At 43.6% G+C, this 20,730-nt stretch overlaps 1 protein-coding gene across 2 annotated transcripts in view; it reads right to left on the reverse strand.

Moving 5' to 3' along the window:
- flii.S (FLII actin remodeling protein S homeolog) overlaps positions 1-20,730 on the reverse strand; it is a 38,653-nt gene continuing 17,923 nt past the window's right edge. Inside the window, exons 4-30 of one of the 2 annotated variants that reach the window (XM_018237491.2) lie at positions 20,102-20,182; positions 16,835-16,920; positions 16,182-16,343; positions 15,977-16,080; positions 15,263-15,438; positions 14,499-14,656; positions 14,332-14,416; positions 13,321-13,471; positions 12,281-12,414; positions 11,927-12,139; positions 11,580-11,759; positions 11,288-11,370; positions 10,527-10,601; positions 10,358-10,441; positions 9,736-9,907; positions 9,474-9,578; positions 9,202-9,393; positions 8,928-9,113; positions 7,876-8,015; positions 7,387-7,624; positions 6,273-6,427; positions 6,133-6,193; positions 5,060-5,188; positions 3,376-3,482; positions 2,948-3,053; positions 1,338-1,403; positions 1-1,260 (exon numbers count right to left, since the gene is read on the reverse strand). In XM_018237491.2, the coding sequence (XP_018092980.1) occupies positions 1,126-1,260; positions 1,338-1,403; positions 2,948-3,053; positions 3,376-3,482; positions 5,060-5,188; positions 6,133-6,193; positions 6,273-6,427; positions 7,387-7,624; positions 7,876-8,015; positions 8,928-9,113; positions 9,202-9,393; positions 9,474-9,578; positions 9,736-9,907; positions 10,358-10,441; positions 10,527-10,601; positions 11,288-11,370; positions 11,580-11,759; positions 11,927-12,139; positions 12,281-12,414; positions 13,321-13,471; positions 14,332-14,416; positions 14,499-14,656; positions 15,263-15,438; positions 15,977-16,080; positions 16,182-16,343; positions 16,835-16,920; positions 20,102-20,182 (3,564 nt within the window). In that variant the 3' untranslated portion in view covers positions 1-1,125. 2 annotated transcript variants of the gene reach the window in all.

Raw genomic sequence — 20,730 nt, forward strand, 5'->3', positions numbered from 1 at the left:
TCTATGTGAAGTGCAAATTTATTAAAATAGTATAAAGCTCATACAGTAAATATCTGTCATCCCCCCCACCCCATTCTCCTTAGCACAGTGCTAAGAAACAAGTGTAAGGACCCACAGGGTGTAAGGTGTGGCCTTGTTAGACAGGCAGTTTTGAGGCCAGCAGGGTCAAGAACAGATCCCTCCATCCACAGTCACTGATTAAATAAGAACCTGTTGCTCTGATCTTTATTGGGGTTGTCCAGCCCTAGGCTCTTCTATAGAGAGATAAGTGTTTCTTCATACCCTGGGGGAGCAAGGTCTCCAGCGCTTCATAGTCACTAAAGAACACCTACCAACCTCCCTCCAGGTAGGAGCCAGCAGTAAACTAGTGTTTTTGGTGACAAATACCATATAATTAGTCATATAGAAATGGCTACAGCTGTCACTTTAAGATCTATATCGGATATTAAAATCCTGTTGTAAGAAATTCACCCTGTCGTCACCATCCAGATGACGTTGAAGTGCAACTCCCAGCACCTTCAGCATTGGTGCATGCTGGGAGTTGAAGCTTAGGGGCATATTTATCAAAATGTGAATTCCGTTTTTAATAAATAAAAACTCACCCAAGTTCTATTCATTCCTATGGGATTTTTGGAAGCATATTTATGAAGTGGCGAGTTCCAATTTTCACCCGTTGATAAATATCCTTCTACAAATCCCGTTGGAATTAATAGAACGCGGGTGAGTTTTTATTTATTAAAATCTGAACTGGCGTTTTGATAAATCTGCCCTACCCTTAATGTCATCTGGAGAACCGAGCCTGTCCTGTTAGAACACCCAACCTCACGCAACTCATGCGATGCCAGCAGAGAGCACCACCTAGTGTCAGTTTCACAAAGACCACACTTTTCAGTATATAAAACCACAGACAGTAGCAGTGAGAGTCGGACTTTACAGAATATAAAATATTTCCACACTAAGGTGCAGACGCCTTTAAACACTGACTGGAGTTGCCAAATAATCGCCCGAGGCAGGAGAGCTGGTGACGGGTGTGGGATTAGTTGAGAGATCTCTCTATAGCAAGAGCAGCCACTCATCTTCTTAGGGAAAAACCTGGTATAAAGTCTTGTGTATAGTGGGATGGATCTAGGATGGGGGTTTACGGAAAGCACCCCAAGCATGGAAGCAGCGTGTGAAGGCGTGAGGCTCGTTACCCTTGCGGACCAGGCGCAGTTTGCGAGGATGCTCAGTGTCTTTGGCTCTCATATGCTGAATATAAACCTGGGGAGAAGGAAGAGAATGAAGTGAATGTCATGTAAAACATGTTTACACAGCAGGGTCCAGGGGAGCAAACTTACCTGACAGGCCTTTAAACTCAGCTTGATCTCCACCTGACTGGTCTGCGTTCCCACCCACATGTAAACCTGGAATAGAGAAACAATGAAATCTCAAAGAGCAAACAGGGATTCTCCCCAAATCTCTAAATGAATGTCAATCAGCCTTAAAGGGGGAAGTAAAGTGTAAAATAGAATAAGGCTAGAAATGCTGTATTTTGTATACTAAACATAAACATGAACTTACTGCACCACAAGCCTAATCAAACAAATGATTTACTTTGTTATACATCTTTGCAAGACCAAGACTGTGCACTTGCTCAGTGTGGTCTGGGCTGCTTAGGGATCGTCATAAATGATCAAAACAGCACAAGTCAAATAATATCTGGCAGAAGCCGATACAACAAGACTGATTAATAATCAGAATATACAGACTGCACTGGGTCCTGTGTTATCATGTAATCTAATGTGGATTTTATAGTTTTTGTATTGTTTAATACAAACTTTCTCCAACTCTGCAGAACCAGTGGCTGCAGCAAAATAATCCTCCAAATAGAATCCCAGTTTATCTGTTTAAATCTGGCTCCATGATCTTTGTCCCTGCAGCTGGAGTTGGAAACAGTAAAAGGGATTTAAAGGCAAAAATAAAATCCAATACAAATCTCTACACAGTCACCGACTGCTCTACAGGGAAACAAACAAAGCTGCTTGAGTTCTGCATGGCTGGGAAGTAAGGTGGGGGCTCCCCCTGCTGTTCATAAGTATGATTGTTTCCCTGCAGAGCAGTTAGGGACCGTATGACAATTCCTATTCACAGCAGTAAATGAAGGGAGAATTTCACTGCATATTTAGTTCATTATAAAAACGGTACACATTTTTTAATTAAAGTATATTGGAGATAGGTTTCTTTTTCATTAAAGAAAGAAGAATGGGATTTTATTTTTTTGCCTTTCATTCTCCTTTAAAGGGGTTGTTTACCTTCCAAATTGTTTTCAGATTGTTCTCCAGAAATAAAGACTTTTTTCTATTACTTTCCATTATTTATTTTTTACTGTTTTTCCAAAATCTAAGTGTAAAGTTGAATGTTCGTGTCTCTGGTGTTTGAGTCTGGCAGCTCAGTAATTCAGGTGCAGACTCTGAACTGTTACAATTTGCAACAATTAGTTGATCCATTTCTCAGCAGCATCTCTGGATTATTAGCAACTATTGTATCAATTCTAACAGCTGCCTGTAATGAAACTCAGGGATTCTGCTCAGCAGGGACAAAGAAATGTATCAACTAAATTTAGAACGGTTTACAGGGTCGGCGACCCCCCTCCCAGAGCTGCTTTAGAAGGTGAAAAAAGAAACTTTACACTTCAATATTACAAAAAAGGGGCACACATAGAAAATAGAAAGTAATTGGAAAAAGTCTTTAATTCTGGTGAACTGTCTGAAACCAACTGAACTGGAAAATGTGTTTGAAGGTGAACAACCCCTTTAACCCACACCCCGACAAGGCATAGGTCCCCCCTTGGGGCAGCACCACAGGCCTGCTTGAGGGTTTTATGGCACAATCTATGAGCCACAAGAATAGGAGGCTTCAGTTTAAGTCAGAGACGGGAGTCATTTCTAAGAGTCCGATTTTATTTTACCTCCCTGCCGTTGTCCAGCAACATAATGTCATCATCTGCGAGGTCATCCTGACAGAAGTCTGAGCACTTCTCCGACACCGAGAAATAGCCCTTCTCATTTGAACACCTGGGGTAAACAAGAGGGGAGGATCAATGGCAGAGCCAACATCGCATGTCACATACGCAGTCCTTTCACTGGGCTGAAGACTGGAAGCAAGTGAGGAGGCCACAGGCAGGTTGCTCTATGGTTCTGGTGCCGTTATTCTAGAGCTGGGCCATGGAGGAGCCTTTGTTTGGTGATGTCCCATTATTCTTAAGGGGAGTGTAATACAAGGTGTAAAGTTTGCTACAGGTCTAGTAACCCACAGCAATCAGTCAGCAGTTATTTATTGAAGGCAAAGATCTGGTTGATTAGTAGACCTAAGTGGAATATGGCACAAGCAACCTACCTGAAGAGACGGGAGTACTTCATGTAATCTGCATCCTCATCATAGGGTTTCTGAGCTCCTATGCCCACCCAGAAAAAGTTCTCAGGTTCTTCCCCTTCGTTTATCACCTACAAACAGAACGTTAAAGGGATTCTGTCATGATTTTAATGATGTAGATTTTATTTCTAAATGACACTGTTTACACAGCAAATAATTCACTACAATATAAAATTTCATTCCTGAACCAGCAAGTGTATTTGTTTAGTTGTAATATTGGTGTGTAGGTGCATCTCAGGTCATTTTGCCTGGTCATGTGATTTCAGAAAGAGCCAGCACTTTAGGATGGAACTGCTTTCTGGCAGGCTGTTGTTTCTCCTACTCAATGTAACTGAATGTGTCTCAGTGGGACCTGGATTTTACTATTGAGTGCTGTTCTTATATCTACCAGGCAGCTGTTATCTTGTGTTAGGGAGCTGTTATCTGGTTACCTTCCCATTGTTCTTTTGTTTGGCTGCTGGGGGGAAAGGGAGGGGGGTGATATCACTCCAACTTGCAGTACAGCAGTAAAGAGTGACTGAAGTTTATCAGAGCACAAGTCACATGACTTGGGGCAGCTGGGAAATTGACAATATGTCTAACCCCATGTCAGATTTCAAAATTGAATATAAATAAATCTGTTTGCTCTTTTGAGAAATCGATTTCAGTGCAGAATTCTGCTGGAGCAGCACTATTAACTGATGCAAACGTTTTTTCCCTTTTAAAGAAATTAGAAGATGCAAAAAGCATCAGAATCCAGCACTGGTGTCAAAACATTTGCAAGGGCCCAGAGGACCCTTAACCCACCAACAGGGGGGAGCTACAGAGTATATAAAACTTCTGTCAAATGGTTTGCCCCATGGCCAACAGTCAGCTCATGACTCCCCATCAAGAGGATATGGACTTGCAGGACCATATCCGAGTGAAGTGAAGTGTGCCGCCTCCTACTGGTGAAAGCTATACACAAAGTCTTCTGAATGATACTCAGCTTGCACAGCATATAGGCAGGGCAGCCATCAGGGGGGAGAGAGTTGTAGGGGGCCCCAAGGGTAAGGGGGGCCTGGCCACACCACACTTACTTGATTAGCCAGGCCCCCCCATCTTTCTGAGAGCTGCTGACTTCAGGAAGGCATGGACGTTTAAGGGGCCCTGGCCACCAATTTTCTTATAATGTGGGGGGGGGGCCCTGGCCACCAATATCTTTTTTTTTTTTTATTAACATGTGGGAACCCTAGCCACCAATATTTTTTTGGGTTTTTTTTTACTGTGTGGTGGGGGGGCGGACCTGTGGGTGGGGCTTGCGGTGGGCGCAGCACAGGGGGCCTAGGAAATTTTGTCATATGGGGCCCTGTGATTTCCGATGGCGGCCCTGCGTATAGGAGTATTTTCCACCTTTTTAAGCAATATTTTACTCTATGAGAAGAGCCCTGTTTAACTGGCCACACCCCTGATGGCATCAAAAAACATCCTGATGATGCTGAACTATGTCTGCTTTCTGTTAGGAGAACACAACAGAAGCTTAAGGCTAGACGGCCTGAGACAATAGGAGCAAGGCCATAACTGCAAGCTGAGCCAGTTAAAGGGAAAGGGTTAAGGGAAAGACGTTGCAGTAGCAACAGTGGGTGTAAAGAGTAGGGGGTTTACAAGACCACAATCCTCTGGTCCCCACCTGTTTGCTGTAGGTGTCATCAAACATGTGATTCATGATGTCCTCAGAGAGTTTGGCTTCATCCGGATCTGCGGCTCTGCCGACCCACGTGTACACTATGCCTTGGTTATCAATGCTCTCGAAGGGGACCTGGAAAGATAAAACAGCAACGACGTTTGTCCATTAAAGGAGAAATAAACATGAATATGGCTAAAAATGGCAAATTTTATAAAGTGAACTTATTGCACGAGGCTAAAGTTTGAGCTTGTCAATAGCAGCAATGATCCAGGACTTCAAACTTGTCACAGGGGGTCACCATCTTGGAAAGTGTCTGTGACACTCACATGCTCAGTGGGCTCTGATTGGCTGTTGAGAAGCTAAGCTTAGGGCTCGTCACTAATTATCCAGCAGAAAATGAGCTTCCCTGGCTGTAATATAAGCTGATGCTACAGGTTTGCTGATTATTAAATTCTGATGCTAATTGCACTGGTTTCTGTGCTGCCATGTAGTAATTATCTGTATTAATTACTAATCAGCCTTATATTGTGACATTTCTATTCTATGTGTACTGTATATTGTGAGTGGGTCCCTAAGCTCAGTAAGTGACAGCAGCACAGAGCATGTGCAGTGAATCAGCAGAAAAGAAGATGGGGAGCTACTGGGGCATCTTTGGAGACACAGATCTTTACTGCTAAAGGGCTTTGGTTCCATTGGGCTTGTATAGATGCCCAAAACAATAAGTACAATATTTCTAGCTACTTCTTTAGTTAAGCTTTAGTTCTCCTTTAAAGCAACATAGAACAACCAAGGCCCCAGAACAATAATGAAAGCATATGGGTAGCTTTACTACATGGCTATTAAAATGGAGACCCAAGGGCCAGATGTGGACTTCCAAGGGTTTTGAGTGGTCAGCGATGTATTCTGTAGACTGCAGTTCATGACATCATCACTTCAATACAACATGTCTTATGTCAGCTATTTGGCTCTCTACACTGATTGGTCCAGCACTGATCTTGAAGAAAAGCATGCACAGGACACAGCAGAGATGTATAGATGTGAAAGCTAAAATGTACATACAGAGAGGACTGACTCACCTTTAGGATGTAGCAGAACTCAGAATTAAGCAGGCTGCAGTCTGTACTGACCTGGATGCACCTAGAGAGGGGAGAGTGGGATGAGCAAGCTTCAGAATAAGCTCATTACAGCCAATCAGTCTCATTAGCCACTGTCCTACCTGGTGCAGAGAGCGCTCCCATTGGTGCGTACGTGGTAGAGGCTTGGCTGAAGCTCCACATCTTTGGTTTTCCTCTTCCCCTTGTGGATAATAAACTTCCTCTTAAAGTGCGAGAGGAACTTTGCATTTTCCTGCTGCTGGGTCATCCTGACCACCTATAAAATGAAAAGCTGCTCTGTTTGTATGTAAATGTAATTAAAGGTTTCTAGGGATGCACCGAATCCACTATTTTGGATTCGGGCAAATACCAAACCCGAATTTGCATATGCAAATTAGGGGTGTGAAGGGGAAAAATGTTTTACTTCCTTGTTTTCTGACAAAAAGTCACGTGATTTCCCTCCCCACAACTAATTTGCAAATGCAAATTCGGATTCGGTTCGGCCTGGCAGAAGGATTCGGCCGAATCCTGAACCGAATCCTGAATTCGGTGCATCCCTAAAGGTTTCCCACTGTATAAAAAATACACAGCAGAGGTTTTCAATGTTTTTTGGCTCAATACCCACTTGAAGACCACGCAGTTTTAAAGTGGACCTGTCACCCAGACATAAAAATCTGTAGAACAAAATCAAAATTCTTTTTTTTTTTTTTTTAATTAAAGCATTCATAGCCGGTTAAAATGCATTTAAAAATTTCAGCCGTCAATCAAATATTACTTGGCCTATGGGGGCAGACAATTACTTTCACTTTCCATTCAGCACTTCCTACATGTCACTGCTCTCCCCACATTCCCCCATTCTCTTCACCATTTAATTGTGTAGCCAGGACATGGGGATGGACATCAGGTCCCCCATTCTGGTGCACAAACAAGATTCTGAGATGATACAAGACTTGTCTTAATAACAGTCTCCACAAAATGGCTCCTGCCTGCTTGTTATAATTATGAATTCCCAGACCAAAAAAAAAAACAGAATCAAATAAATATATATTGTGTAATAGTTTGTTTTGCCTGACTAACATGATAAGCAAGGATTTGGAATTATTTTTTTCAGGTGACAGGTCCCCTTTAAAAAATCTATAGCACAGTGGCCCCAGCAATATATGAAAAAGTGGCACCACAACACCCAAATCACAACAGGGAGGAGTGAGCTGGAACTCAGAATTCAATGGAACACACCTCCAGTTTTCCTGGGAACAAGCTTTCAAACTTCTTCTGAAGGCTGAAGGTGAAAGTCAACCATCCCATATTGGAGGCCTCTCTGCCCTGCCAGAAATACACCACGCACTGGAAGTCTTCTTCTGGCTGCTTGTCTTCCTCCTCCTCCTCTTCTTCATCCTCTTCTCCATCTTGGTGGATTTTCCTCTTCTTGCTCCGCTGCTCCTCCTCTTCATCCTGCTCTATCGGAACCCAATACCTGCAAGTGGCAGAATCGTCAGAACCTCTGCATAAGACCACGTTTGTGGTACGTTGGACCAAAGGAAAGACAATGTGACCAGCCCAATAAGTTTTCACCCAATATTTCACTCTACGTAAAAGATTGTGGTCTTATATTGGGAAATACACAGCCTCATGTCCGCAAAGGGATAACTAAACACCTGAACATGCCCAGTTCTGCTAGTAACTGGCACACATGCAATTCATCCTGCTCACCCATTGAAAAGTTACCTGCACAGGAACACGTAGCAGTCCTGGGTGTAAAAGTGCCCAAACTCTTCTTCTGGCAGGCGGGCAAATTTCTTCCCTTCCAGTACAAAACCTTCCATTCCATCCAGATCTTCGTTCCACTCTTCTGTCAGCTGCTCTGCCTGTAAGATTCCCATGGTAAGTTTTACTACACTAGCCACCAGGCCTGGACTGGGAGTCAAAATAGGCCCTGCCATTCCAAGTACACAGAGGCCCAAACAGCCCCCTACCAGTCCACTATATGTTAACTTTCTATTGAACCATACAGCAGCCCCTCAGAACCCACAGATTGCCAGTCCGGGCCTGCTAGCCACAACTAGCCACTAGGGATTCTGTTCCTTTTCTAGCACATATTCTTGTGTCTATTTCAACAGAATCACATTAAAGGGATTCTGTCATGATTTTTATAAAGTTTTTATTTCTAAATGACACTGTTTACACTGCAAATAATTCACTCTACAATATAAAATGTCATTCCTGAACCAGCAAGTGTATTTGTTTAGTTGTAATATTGGTGTGTAGGTGCATCTCAGGTCATTTTGCCTGGTCATGTGATTTCAGAAAGAGCCAGCACTTTAGGATGGAACTGCTTTCTGGCAGGCTGTTGTTTCTCCTACTCAATGGAACTGAATGTGTCTCAGCGGGACCTGGATTTTACTATTGAGTGTTGTTCTTAGATCTACCAGGAAGCTGTTATCTTGTGTTAGAGAGCTGCTATCTGGTTACCTTCCCATTGTTCTGTTGTTAGGCTGCTGGGGGGGGGGTGATATCACTCCAACTTTCGGTACAGCAGTAAAGAGTGACTGAAGTTTATCAGAGCACAAATCACATGACCAGGGGCAGCTGGGAAACAGACAATATGTCTAGCCTCATGTCAGATTTCAAAATTAAATGTAAAAAAATCTGTTTGCTCTTTTGAAAAACAAATTGCAGTGCAGAATTGTGCTGGAGCAGCACTATTAACTGATGCGTTTTTTTCCCATGACCGTATCTCTGAGGAACTGGTTACAATGAATCCCAAAGACAATTCTCACCTCGGAAATTGGCATTGGCGGCTGACGGGGGAGGAAGAGCGCTGTTAAGTCGGCTTTCATTTGGTCTTTTTCCGCGTCCTTCTTTACCTTACACGACAGGCCAACGGTCTGTACCACACTCTCAGCATTCCTTGTGTAGTCAACCTTAAGAACATCATCCCAGTTCTTAAACTTGGACTTAAACACCTGGTTAAGAAAGAAAAGAGGTACTTCAGAATATCTGGTGAAGAGTTCAGGGTGCAAAGAATAATACTGGGGTCACTGGGCACATCACCTGGCACTCAGTCCCCTCAAGGTTCCGGATCACTATGGAGTGTTTGGGTCTGTGAAGCATACTGCACAGCTCTTGTCCCAGCTTCAGAGCTGCCGCCCGGACCAGCCGGGAAGATTTCCTTCCGATCCAGATGAAAATGTCCGAGTGACAATCCAAAATGTACACGCTCTTTGTGTCCAGCAGGGTGTGCAGCTGCAGAAACAAGTTTCATAGCATTATCTGGAGCGGTTTTATTAGACTCAACTTCATTATACAGGACAAGGAGGTCTCACCAGCCTCATCTCTGGCATCAGGTCGATCTTGGGCCTTTTCTTGTGCTCCACAGAAATCTTGTAGTTAATCTGAGGCAACTCCAGGTAGCCCAGGCCAAGGCCAACCTAAGAGGAAAGCAATAGTTTAGGTGACAGAACAAGGCGAGCAGAATACAAGGCAAACATTTGCCAACAGAAAGAATGCAGATCCCTGTTCAATAGTATGGACTCAGCAATACCACAAACATCACTGGGATTGTGCTCACATCCTGGAATCTTGTACCTTGTAGAGTTTGGGACGTGGCGGTTGGAAGTCATCGGGAACACAGGGTTTGATCTCATCTGGCTGCCCTCCCAGCAACTCCCAGAAGTCAGCCGTCTCCATGTCCTGGGTGAGCAGTAGGATCTCTGCCTTCCCCTTTCGTTCATTCTTATTGATCTTCTCAGCAAACAGCCTGAAGGAGATAAGAAGGAAGCAACGGGTGATCACTGCATGTAGGGGAATGTCCTATGTAAGGTGTCCTAAGAGAAGAATGGGGGAGATCAGGGCACCTAGACCTCCTCTCACATAGCTGTAGGCCACTAGATCCCTCTTGTATAACTACATGCAGTCATCCAGGCCCCTCACATCGGCTGCTATACTTTAATGTGCATTTAGCCTTTCCAATCATAGCATCCATTTATATACGGGATGCAATTCCTCTCCAGGCTGTTGTACTAGAGCTAGAGATCCTCAGGTTGCCCTTCCAAGATGAACTTTCCAGTGGCATGAACAAGTGCCCATACATACCCTTTTATAGAACAGAGCAATAAATACCTATAAAAATCTGCTCCCCACCCTCACTCACATTAAAGGTAAGTGCAGGAACCCTCCCCCCACAGTGACACAGGCCTGACTTACTTACCTGGCTTTGGTAGTGTTACTCAGAGTGGCCTGAGATCCTCTCCAGATGTAGATCTCCGTGCCATGGTCCAGCAGGTGCACAAACCTGGGGAAGGAGGACAGAGTTAGACCATGCCAGCTAGTAACACTACACAATTGGCTCTGGGTTATAATGGGCTCCAGGTACAAACCGAGGGTCCAAAGAGGAAGATTTCAGAGGCATTGGCTCCAGACGGATATTCTTCTTGCCATAAATTCTGTAAAGCCTGTGGGAACAGAGGGAAACATCAGAGTGATACCTGCAGGAAAACAAGCTGCTGCCTATTGCACTGCTGCTGCCTGCACCTCCTATTATCCCCTTCTGCCACACACTTACTTTCTCGTCTTAGCACCCCGACTCTAGCTAGGCAGAAGAGTACAACTATTAAAGGATAAGAAACCTTTAAAATAAATGAATGTAAAATTGATGAGGGGCTATTCTAAGCACTTTTGTAATTTACATTATGTATTTGTTTTCATTCCAAAATGTTAAGGGATACATGTGCTGTAAATATAAATTAATTTGGGGTGACAACAGTGCCACCTGCTGGTCAGTTTCCCACCAGTCTGACCACCAAGTAGTCAAGGAAGTTGTCAGAAAAAGGCTGCTCTGATGTTCTTCTGCTTAGGAAAACAATTAGAAACCTCTCTCAAATCTTTCCTAAGCAGAAGAACATCAGAGCAGCCTCTTTCTTTCTCCTGACAACTTCCTTGACTACTTGGTGGTCAGACTGGTGGGAAACTGACCAGCAGGTGGCGCTGTTGTAACAAAATTCATTCATATTAACAGTACATGTATCCCTTAATATCTTGGAATAAAAACACAATAAATAATGAATGTAATCTTTAATCTCTCTACTCCCAATGCAGCATGTTAATAGAGCAAACAATCTGGCAGTCATAATGTTCTTACCTGGTGATGTACTGTGCTTCTTCTACTGTATAGAACCCACTGGCTGTTCCTCCTTCTATGTAAGTGATATCATTGTAAAACACCTACAGAGAAATCAACACAAACAGACTGTTTTTATGGCAATGCCAATGGCAATCCCATACATAGTGGCACCTACATTGTGGTCATTCACAGCCACTGCAATAAAAAACCCTTCCCTTACAGTTGGACACCTCCAAAACCCACTAGAACGTATTCCATTGAGTGGGCAGAATGCCACATATTTTTTTTTTTTTTTTTTTATAACCCTCACCTGACTGAACTCCTCGCTCTCATCTCCCATCTCTTCCCGAATTGTGCGACCTTCAGCACCCAGATAGTTGCGCAGGTTGACGGCGTGGATGGCAGAACAGGCTTTCTTGTCCAGTGTGGCCTCCTGGCCAATCCAGTAATAGATCTCCCAGTGAAGAGCCCCAAGGCTGTCCAGGTACGTCTGGTTTATAGTAAAATAAATATTAACGAGTCTGTAGCCTATAGGTTAGGTATTTTGAGGTGCTAATACAGTTACCCAAAAATACTAACTCTTTGTGAATTACTTGACAAACATATGTGCGATTTTAGGAGATTCTGAGGGCAATGGTCACAATAAAGGGTCTTTACCTTTAACACAATGTAGCAGTCAGCCTCATAGAATCTCCCATAGAAGGTCTCCTCCACTTGAGTGGGTATAAAGTTCTCAATCTGCCAGACAGTCACACCCGGAATCTGACCAACATCCTCTGTAAAGAATTCAGAATAGTCCAAGTGGGGTTTCTCCAGCCCCTGAACCCAGCTTCTTGCCTTCTGGTCGGTGTATTTCATGTCGCCGTTCTCCTGGTGAGAGAAGAAAGATCAGTCTGGAGAGGAACATGGTGCACCCTGGCAGATTTATCACTTGCCAAGGAGATAAAAGAGGTGCCATGCTTTTATACATTACAAGGCTCATTGCTTGTAGGCTTCCTGGTTCCAACCCACCTGTGTCTTCTTGTTCTTCTCTTCTGCCACATCTGACATTCCCTTCAGCACTTGCTTGGCCTGGTCATCCTGGGAGGTGTCTTTCCTCCTGCGCAGGCGCATCTTCCTGGCCGAGGGGTCCTTTGTAGCACTGCCTGCTGGGAAAGAAGATTAGGAAACGGTTAAGGCAGGGGAACAATGTATAACGTGCTGGTGCACAAAAAGGTCCATTAACTCACCCTTCTGGTGGCCAGCTCTTTTAGGCCATGTGCGACTATACTTGGATTAATTACAGCATTTAATACAATTTAGTTAAAGGGATACTGTCATGGGGAAAAATTTTTTTTTCCAAAACACATCAGTTAATAGTGCTGCTCCAGCAGAATTCTGCACTGAAATCTGTTTCTCAAACGAGCAAACAGATTTTTTTATATTTAATTTTGAAATTGGACTGGATATATTGTCAGTTTCACAGCTGCCCCCAGTCATGTGACTGATAAACTTCAGTCATTCTTTACTGCAAGTTGGAGTGATATCACACCCCTCCCTTTCCCCCCCAGCAGCCTAACAACAGAACAATGGGAAGGTAACCAGATAGCAGCTCCCTAACACAAGATAACAGCTGCCTGGTAGATCTAAGAACATCACTCAATAGTAAAATCCAGGTCCCACTGAGACACATTCAGTTACATTGAGTAGGAGAAACAACAGGCTGCCAGAAAGCAGTTCCACCCTAAAGTGCTGGCTCTTTCTGAAAGCACATGACCAGGCAAAATGACCTGAGATGCACCTACACACCAATATTACAACTAAACAAATACACTTGTTGGTTCAGGAATGAAATTTTATATTGTAGAGTGAATTATTTGCAGTGTAAACAGTGTCATTTAGAAATAAAAACCATAACAGAATCCCTTTAATCCTGATAAAGCCACTGCATTAGTAGGAATGGGACACCATCATTAGAAGTAGACCCCACATCAGTAAAGTCAAACCCAACTGGTGCAGTGCATTACAAACTGTGCTTCAACAAGTCAAGTTTGGGATACAGTTGCACTTACCCCCAGCAGCCGCGGCAGCAACAGTTGCAGGGGAGGCTCCTGCAAGACGGAGCTGGTTTTGCAGTGAGAAGTCGATGTTGTAGAATTCTGATGTGCGGTCAGCTGGTTTTGGTGGCATCACCAAGTTGGGATTTTCTCGGACATCCAGCACCTACAAAGCAACGAATAAGCAGTTGTAGGGAAGGGAAAACTCTGATTTGTTCTATAGTGTCCTGCTTCTTGGACAGAGAGCTGTAGGACAGAATTAAGCATGTATGAGATTATGTTAAAGGGGAAGTATCGCAAATTTTAATATCAGCTTCAGCATACTGACATTAAAAAAAACTTTCTAAATACAATCATTTAAAAATTCTGTACCATTTCTAAGATAATCAAGTTTATATTCACTATTCCTCTCTCAGCATCTGTTTCTCCTCGTTTTGTCTTCATTTAGGAGTTGGGTGTCAGATGAATGATCCAATTATCTTATAGGGGGTCTTCTTTAGCCTACAAGATGTATTAGAGCTCACTATTAAAATCGCCAGAAATCCTGTCTCTCTACATGCAGAATTTGTGCAAAAGGCAGTTATTTTGTTAGATTTTGTTTGGAATTAGTTATTTGAGTGAGTGCTAATACATCTGCTAGGAAAGGAGCCCTCTATAAGATATATTGGATCATTCATCTGACACCCAACTGCTGCATGAAGACAAAATGAAGAGAAACAGATACTGAGAGAGGGATAGTGAAGATAAACTTGGATTATTTCAGAAACAATACAGAATTTTTAATTGATTGTATTGAGAAAGTTTCTTCAGTATGAGGAAGCTTATATTGAATTTTCATTTTGGTGATAGTTCCCCTTTAATGCTCTACATCACCCACTATTTATTATGAAAAATCCAAACCCAGAGCGATGGCACTGTATGACAACAGGCTTTCGGTCTGTTTGCATAATGGACATTAAGGTAGTAAGAAATAGCACCAGCTAGTGGATACAGAATGGAATCCCCCTACTGCAGGTGGAAACAAACCTCCACATCGGTCAAGAAGTGAATGGCCTCGGGCAATGTGACCAGACGGTTCTTATTCAGGACCAACTTGCGCAGTTTGCTGCACCTGATGTGGAGAGAAATGAAGGAGTGAGGCCAGGAAACTGGGTCTAATTTAGTCGTTGACTGAACAGGATAACCCTTATTACCTGCACAGACTTTCAGGGATGAGTTCCAGGTTATTGTTGGCAGCCATAAACTCCTCCAAGTTGGACAGTTTGCCAATCCCAGAAGGGATACCGTCAAAATCCAGCTTGTTAGAGTTCAGATAGAGCTTCTTCAGCTTGACTAGCTTGCAGATGGCTGACTAGCAACAAAAAAAAAAAGAAAAAGAGAAGAAAGAGGAATTAGGGAGATGAAACAAGAGCAGGTCCTACTAAAACCATGAAGAAGAAGCAGGGCCAACCGGCACTCAGATGGATCCACAGGACCAGAGAAAGTTAGTTAAAAATATATTTTTTATTTGTACAAAGTTAAAAAGTGTATATTTGCATCTCCATCCACCCTATGCGTTTCACACCCACTTGGGGCACTTAGTCATGGGCTCCTGGTGCACCCGGACCACATTTACTATTTGGCGAGTCATTTACAATTTATTCTGGGGCACCTTGTTTCTCTAACCTACTAAAACCACCAAGTGCTAATTCTGCTGGGTCCATCATCCCAACATCTACTGTATACGAAATGTCCAGAACCAGTAGAAGCTCTGTGGGTACGGGACTTAAAATTCATGAGTTCAGGATGGAGTCATGGTATCTTTTGGGACAGAGGATTCGGGCAAGCTAGTTTCAGCCCAAGGGGCCTACAGGGATGCGGAGATATCTAGGCCAAGAAACTAACAGGGTGTGGGGTGAGCTACAGGGTATAAAGCTACAGGGAATAAAGGGAAGCTAGTACTATGCCAGTGACTTACAGGGAGGGAGGTGAGTTGGTTCCGGGCCAGGTTGAGAGTCTCTAGTTGAGCCCACTGGTCGATGCACAGGGATATCTCGGAGATCTGATTGCTGCTGAGGTTTAGGCGCTTTAGGTTAGAAAGTGTGTAAAGGCATTCTGGGATACGCGTCAGTTCATTCATAGACAGGTCCACATCTAAGGGCATAATACATAAACATGAGCAGGAAAGAAACCCTGCAGCTTTATCCAACATGCTGCTTATATGAGAGTCTGTGGGGTTAAAGACACCCAGCAAAGCTCTACTGTAGGACAACATATAACGTACAGGCTGATACATTAGATAGCTTTAAGAAGGGGTTGGATGGTGTTTAGCAAGTGAGGGAATACAGGGATATGGGAAATAGCTCATATACAAGTTGATCCAGGGACTGGTCCCATTGCCATTTTGGAGTTAGGAAGGAATTTTTCCCCCTCTGAGGCAAATTGGAGAGGCTTCAGATGGTGTTTTATGCCTTCCTCTGGATCAACTGGCAGTTAGGCAGGTTATATATAGACTTACAAGGTTGAACTTGATGGACTGGTGTCTTTTTTCAATCTAACTTCTTATGTAATTATGTATAGGCATTTAGCAAACAAATTCAAGAGGATTCTCTTTTGGTCTCAGGTGTTACTATCACCGATCCACTGTATATTCCTTCAGCTCTAATAGGAATATTTGCATTTCCAGACTCACCTGACAGACTGGTCAGGACTTCCAGTGAAGTAGGTAGATTGCTTTGGCTGCGCTGCGTATTCCTCAGGTGAAGGGTTTGCAAGGCGGTCATTGCAGGGAGTTGCCTGTGAAAAGGACAGGATGGATTTATTACCAGAATCACAGGACAAAAGCTTGTGCCCATGCCAGTTTCCTAATGCCATAGGATGGGGGTGGCTATGCTCACCTGAGCTGGGCATGCAAGAGCGGGTTGTTATTCAGAATGAGTGTCTGTAGGTGCACCAGCCGTCGCATCTGAGGGGGCAAACTGTCCAGCTTGTTATCGCTCACATCCAGATACAGCAGGTCTGTCAGGTTTATGAACAGCTGGTTGGGGATGTTGTCGATGCTATGGAAATACATTGAAAAAAAAAGTCTTTAAAAGCCCTGAGATAATTCTGTAATTCAATAGTATAAGTAGGGATGCACTATTTTGGATTCTGGCGAACCTCCAAATCCTTCATGAAAGATTCGGCCAAATAACGAACCGAATCCTAAGTTGCACATGCAAATTAGGGGTAGGAAGGGGGAAACATTTTTTACTTCCTCGTTTTGTGACAAAAAATGACACAATTTCCCCCCCGCCCCTAATTTGCATATGCAATTAAGGATTCCGATTCGGCCGGGCAGAAGGATTCGAATCCTGTTAAAAAAACAAAACAAAAGGTGAATCCCGAACCGAATCCTGGATTCGGTGCATTCCTAAGTATAAGACACCAAAACAAAAGGCAGTCTCTCTCTGCTGGCTACAAGAACAACATGCAACCTCAGGGTGTTAAAAGAGCCTGTAGGTGTTGCACCCGCTGTGTATCCCAAAGCATCTTTATTTCTTCCTCTCACCTGTTGTGGCTGAGGTTCAGTACCAGCATGTTCTTGCCATTCTCTAGCTCCCGCGGGCACTCGCTCAGCTGATTGTAACTGAGGTCCTACAATAAAAGACAAGGGATAAAGTCTTTAAATAGCTTTTAGGGCTACTGGACAGACACCCCTTCCAGTCATGTGACAGGTACAGGTAATAAAGTCTTTAAAGGGATACAGTCAATTTTTATGATGTAGTTTTTATTTCTAATTTACACCGTTTACACTGCAAATAATTCACTCTACAATATAAAATTTCATTCCTGAACCAGCAAATGTATTTGTTTAGTTGTAATATTGGTGTGTAGGTGCATCTCAGGTCATTTTGCCTGGTCATGTGCTTTCAGAAAGAGCCAGCACTTTAGGATGGAACTGCTTTCTGGCAGGCTGTTGTTTCTCCTACTCAATGTAACTGAATGTGTCTCAGTGGGACCTGGATTTTACTATTGAGTGTTGTTCTTAGATCTGCCAGGCAGTTGTAATCTTGTGTTAAGGTGGCCATACATGTAGAGATCCGCTCGTTTGGCAATTTCACCAAACAAGTCGATCTCTCCCTGATATGCCCACATTGAGGTGGGCAATATCGGGCTGATCCGATCGTGGGCCTAGCTAGGTCCCAGCGATCGGATCATAATGCGGGCAATATGGGAGGTTGAATTGCAGGACTGCATAAACTAACAGATTCGGCCGTGATCTGACAAGATCTTTAACCCTGCCCGAACGAGATCTGATGACTTTCTGCAGGGCTGCCATCAGAAATCACGGGGCCCCGCACAACAAAATTTTCTGGGGCCCCCCCTCGCCACCCCTCCCTCAGTTTGAAGGCCACACAAGACACAGGCATTAAAACATGAAGTGCCCCCCTACAAGTTAAAAAAATAACTTTGGTGCCCAGACCCCTCCTACAAGTTTTGGTGGTCAGGTGGTGGTTAAAGAAAAAAAACATTGGTGGCCAGGGCCCCACACATTTAAAAAAAAAAAAAAAAAAAAACGAGCCAGGGCCCCCACACATTTTTTTTAAAAAAAACTATTAGCCAGGGCCCCCACGCATCTTAAAAAAAAACAAAATAGCAAAGGGCCCCCACACATTTAAAAAAAAAAAAAAAACAATTAGCCAGGGCCCCCACACATTTTTTACAAAAAAAAAACAATTAGCCAGGGCCCCCACGAATCTTAAAAAAAAAAAAACAATTATCCAGGGCCCCCACACATTTTTTACAAAAAAAAACAATTAGCCAGGGCCCCCACACATTTTTTACAAAAAAAAAACAATTAGCCAGGGCCCCCACACATTTTTTAAAAAAAAAAACTATTAGCCAGGGCCCCCACACATCTTAAAAAAAAAACAAAATAGCAAAGGGCCCCACACATTTAAAAAAAAAAAAAAAACAATTAGCCAGGGCCCCACACATTTTTTACAAAAAAAAAAACAATTAGCCAGGGCCCCCACGAATCTTAAAAAAAAAAAAAACAATTATCCAGGGCCCCCACACATTTTTTACAAAAAAAAACAATTAGCCAGGGCCCCCACACATTTTTTACAAAAAAAAAACAATTAGCCAGGGCCCCCACACATTTTTTAAAAAAAAAACTATTAGCCAGGGCCCCCACACATCTTAAAAAAAAAACTAGCAAAGGGCCCCCACACATTTAAAAAAACAATTGGTCAGGGCTCCCACAAGTTAAAAGAAAAAAACTGCACGTACCTTAGCCAGGGAGTTCAGATGCCGGTATCTTCAGTTTCTTGTGCTCTGATTCGCCAGTGAAATGTAAGTCCCGGTAAAGGCGCATGGTGATTGGATAAAGTAGAGGGGAGGTTCAAACTTCTCCCAACCAATCCGCATGTGGCTTTACCGGGACTTACATTTCACTGGCGAATCAGAACACAAGAAGAAGTCATCGGAGCTCGGATGCAGGGGACCGGCTGTGCAAGTGCAAGTAAGTGCAGCACGGCCGGGCCCCCCTTAACTCCCCAAAACATCCGGGCCCGGGACAACAGTCCCCCCTGTCCCCCCCTGATGGCGGCCCTGACTTTCTGCCAGATATCGATCGGGGAAGCCCGTCGGAGGGCCGACTCGCTCTTTCGGCAGCTTTTATCGGCACGTGCCAAGATCCGATAGTCGAATCCTTGAACGATCGTACTTCGCCATCTCCCGACCTGCCACTAACCATTCAGATCAAATAAAGTAGTAAAAGAACAGATCAGCTGATGTTCTGCCCCTGACAGCAATCGTACGAAAGTTATGTCCAACCAAAACTAGCGACAGTCTCCCACTGAAAATTGTCTGTTCGGCAATACACGCAGAGATATTACCCGCAGCCGACAGAAATCTTTTAACCTGTCCGATCGACCAAACGACCGATCTCCATGGGACGAAAAATGTCGGGACTCTCCACACATGGTCTGAAAATTGGATCTTTGTGTCTATCTGTTACCTTCCCATTGTTCTGGTGTTAGGCTGCTGGGGGGGGGGATATTACTCCAACTTGCAGTACAGCAGTAAGGCAATGGACACACATGTTTTTGCCGCAGTTTTTAAAAAAGCTGACTGCTGCGTAGCGGTTTCAAGTTAAGGCTATGGCACTTCTGCTAGTTTATTTATGCAGCGGTTGGCTTTTTTTTTTAAATACCTATTCCTACTCAATGTAACTGAATGTGTCTCAGTGGGACCTGGATTTTACTTTTGAGTGTTGTTCTTAGATCTACCAGGCAGCTGTTATCTTGTGTTAGGGAGCGGTTATCGGATTACCTTCCCATTGTTCTGTTAGGCTGCTGGGGGGGGGGGGGAAGGGGTGATATTGCAGTACAGCAGTAAAGAGTGATTGAAGTTTATCAGAGCACAAGTCACATGACTTTGGGCAGCTGGGAAATTGACAATATGTCTAGCCCCATGTCAGATTTCAAAATTAAATATAAAAAAAATCTGCTCTTTTGAGAAACAGATTTCAGTGCAAAATTCTGCTGGAGCAGCACTATTAACTGATGTGTTTCGAACAAAAAATAAACATTTTTTTCCATGAAAGTATCCCTTTAAGAACTTAGGGCCACAGTTGGCACAGGTGGTGTAAAGAGAGGTTTAGGGTCATTGGGGTTTACATTAACCCTAATGCCACAGGGTGACGAATAGTCCACTTCCTTTTATTTAAAACAGCCAATATCTCCCTCTCTTACTGCGGATAAGTTAGTAATGCCAAATTATATATGAAAATGTGACAGGGAGAGAGACAAAGAGAGAGCTTAAGACTTACCAGCACAGAGAGGTCGTCTAGTTGGAAGATGTCGTCTGGAATCCCTGAGTTTTTAAGGTTGTTGGCTCGTGCCACGATGGCCTGAGAGATTGGGGAGGGGAAGGAACAGATCAGTCATTGGCATAGAGTTCCTATGAGTTCTACCGAGCAGGGACCCCCATGCATAGGCACTGCCTATAGAAACACTGCCTATAGAAACACTGCCTATAGAAACACTGCCTATAGAAACACTGCCTATAGAAACTTCTTGAGTTTTCAGTTACCGACAATTCCAAAACATTAGTGAGGCCCCACCTATGAGTACCCAAAGCAGCTGCTGCGTGTTGGGGGGGGGTGTCAAAACAAAAGGCCAAAGGTCAGTCTAAAGCAATATCAGGACTAACACTTATTATTCCTAGATGCCCAGTCCGATGGCCCATCAGGCTGAGATCTAAGTTGAAGTAGGAGAGGCAGAATTCCGAATCTTCCATTGGTCAAATACTGAACGGAACCCTTATTTGCATGGGAGGAAGATTCCTCTAAATATTGCATCATAATCTCCTTTACTTGTTCAGCACTTTAAAGTCACATGACTGTTTCATATTTGGAATGAGTGTAATTGGGAAACACCACGGCATTGATGAGGCTCC

This window comes from Xenopus laevis, chromosome 9_10S (assembly GCF_017654675.1).
Source record: "Xenopus laevis strain J_2021 chromosome 9_10S, Xenopus_laevis_v10.1, whole genome shotgun sequence".
NCBI lineage: Eukaryota > Metazoa > Chordata > Amphibia > Anura > Pipidae > Xenopus > Xenopus laevis.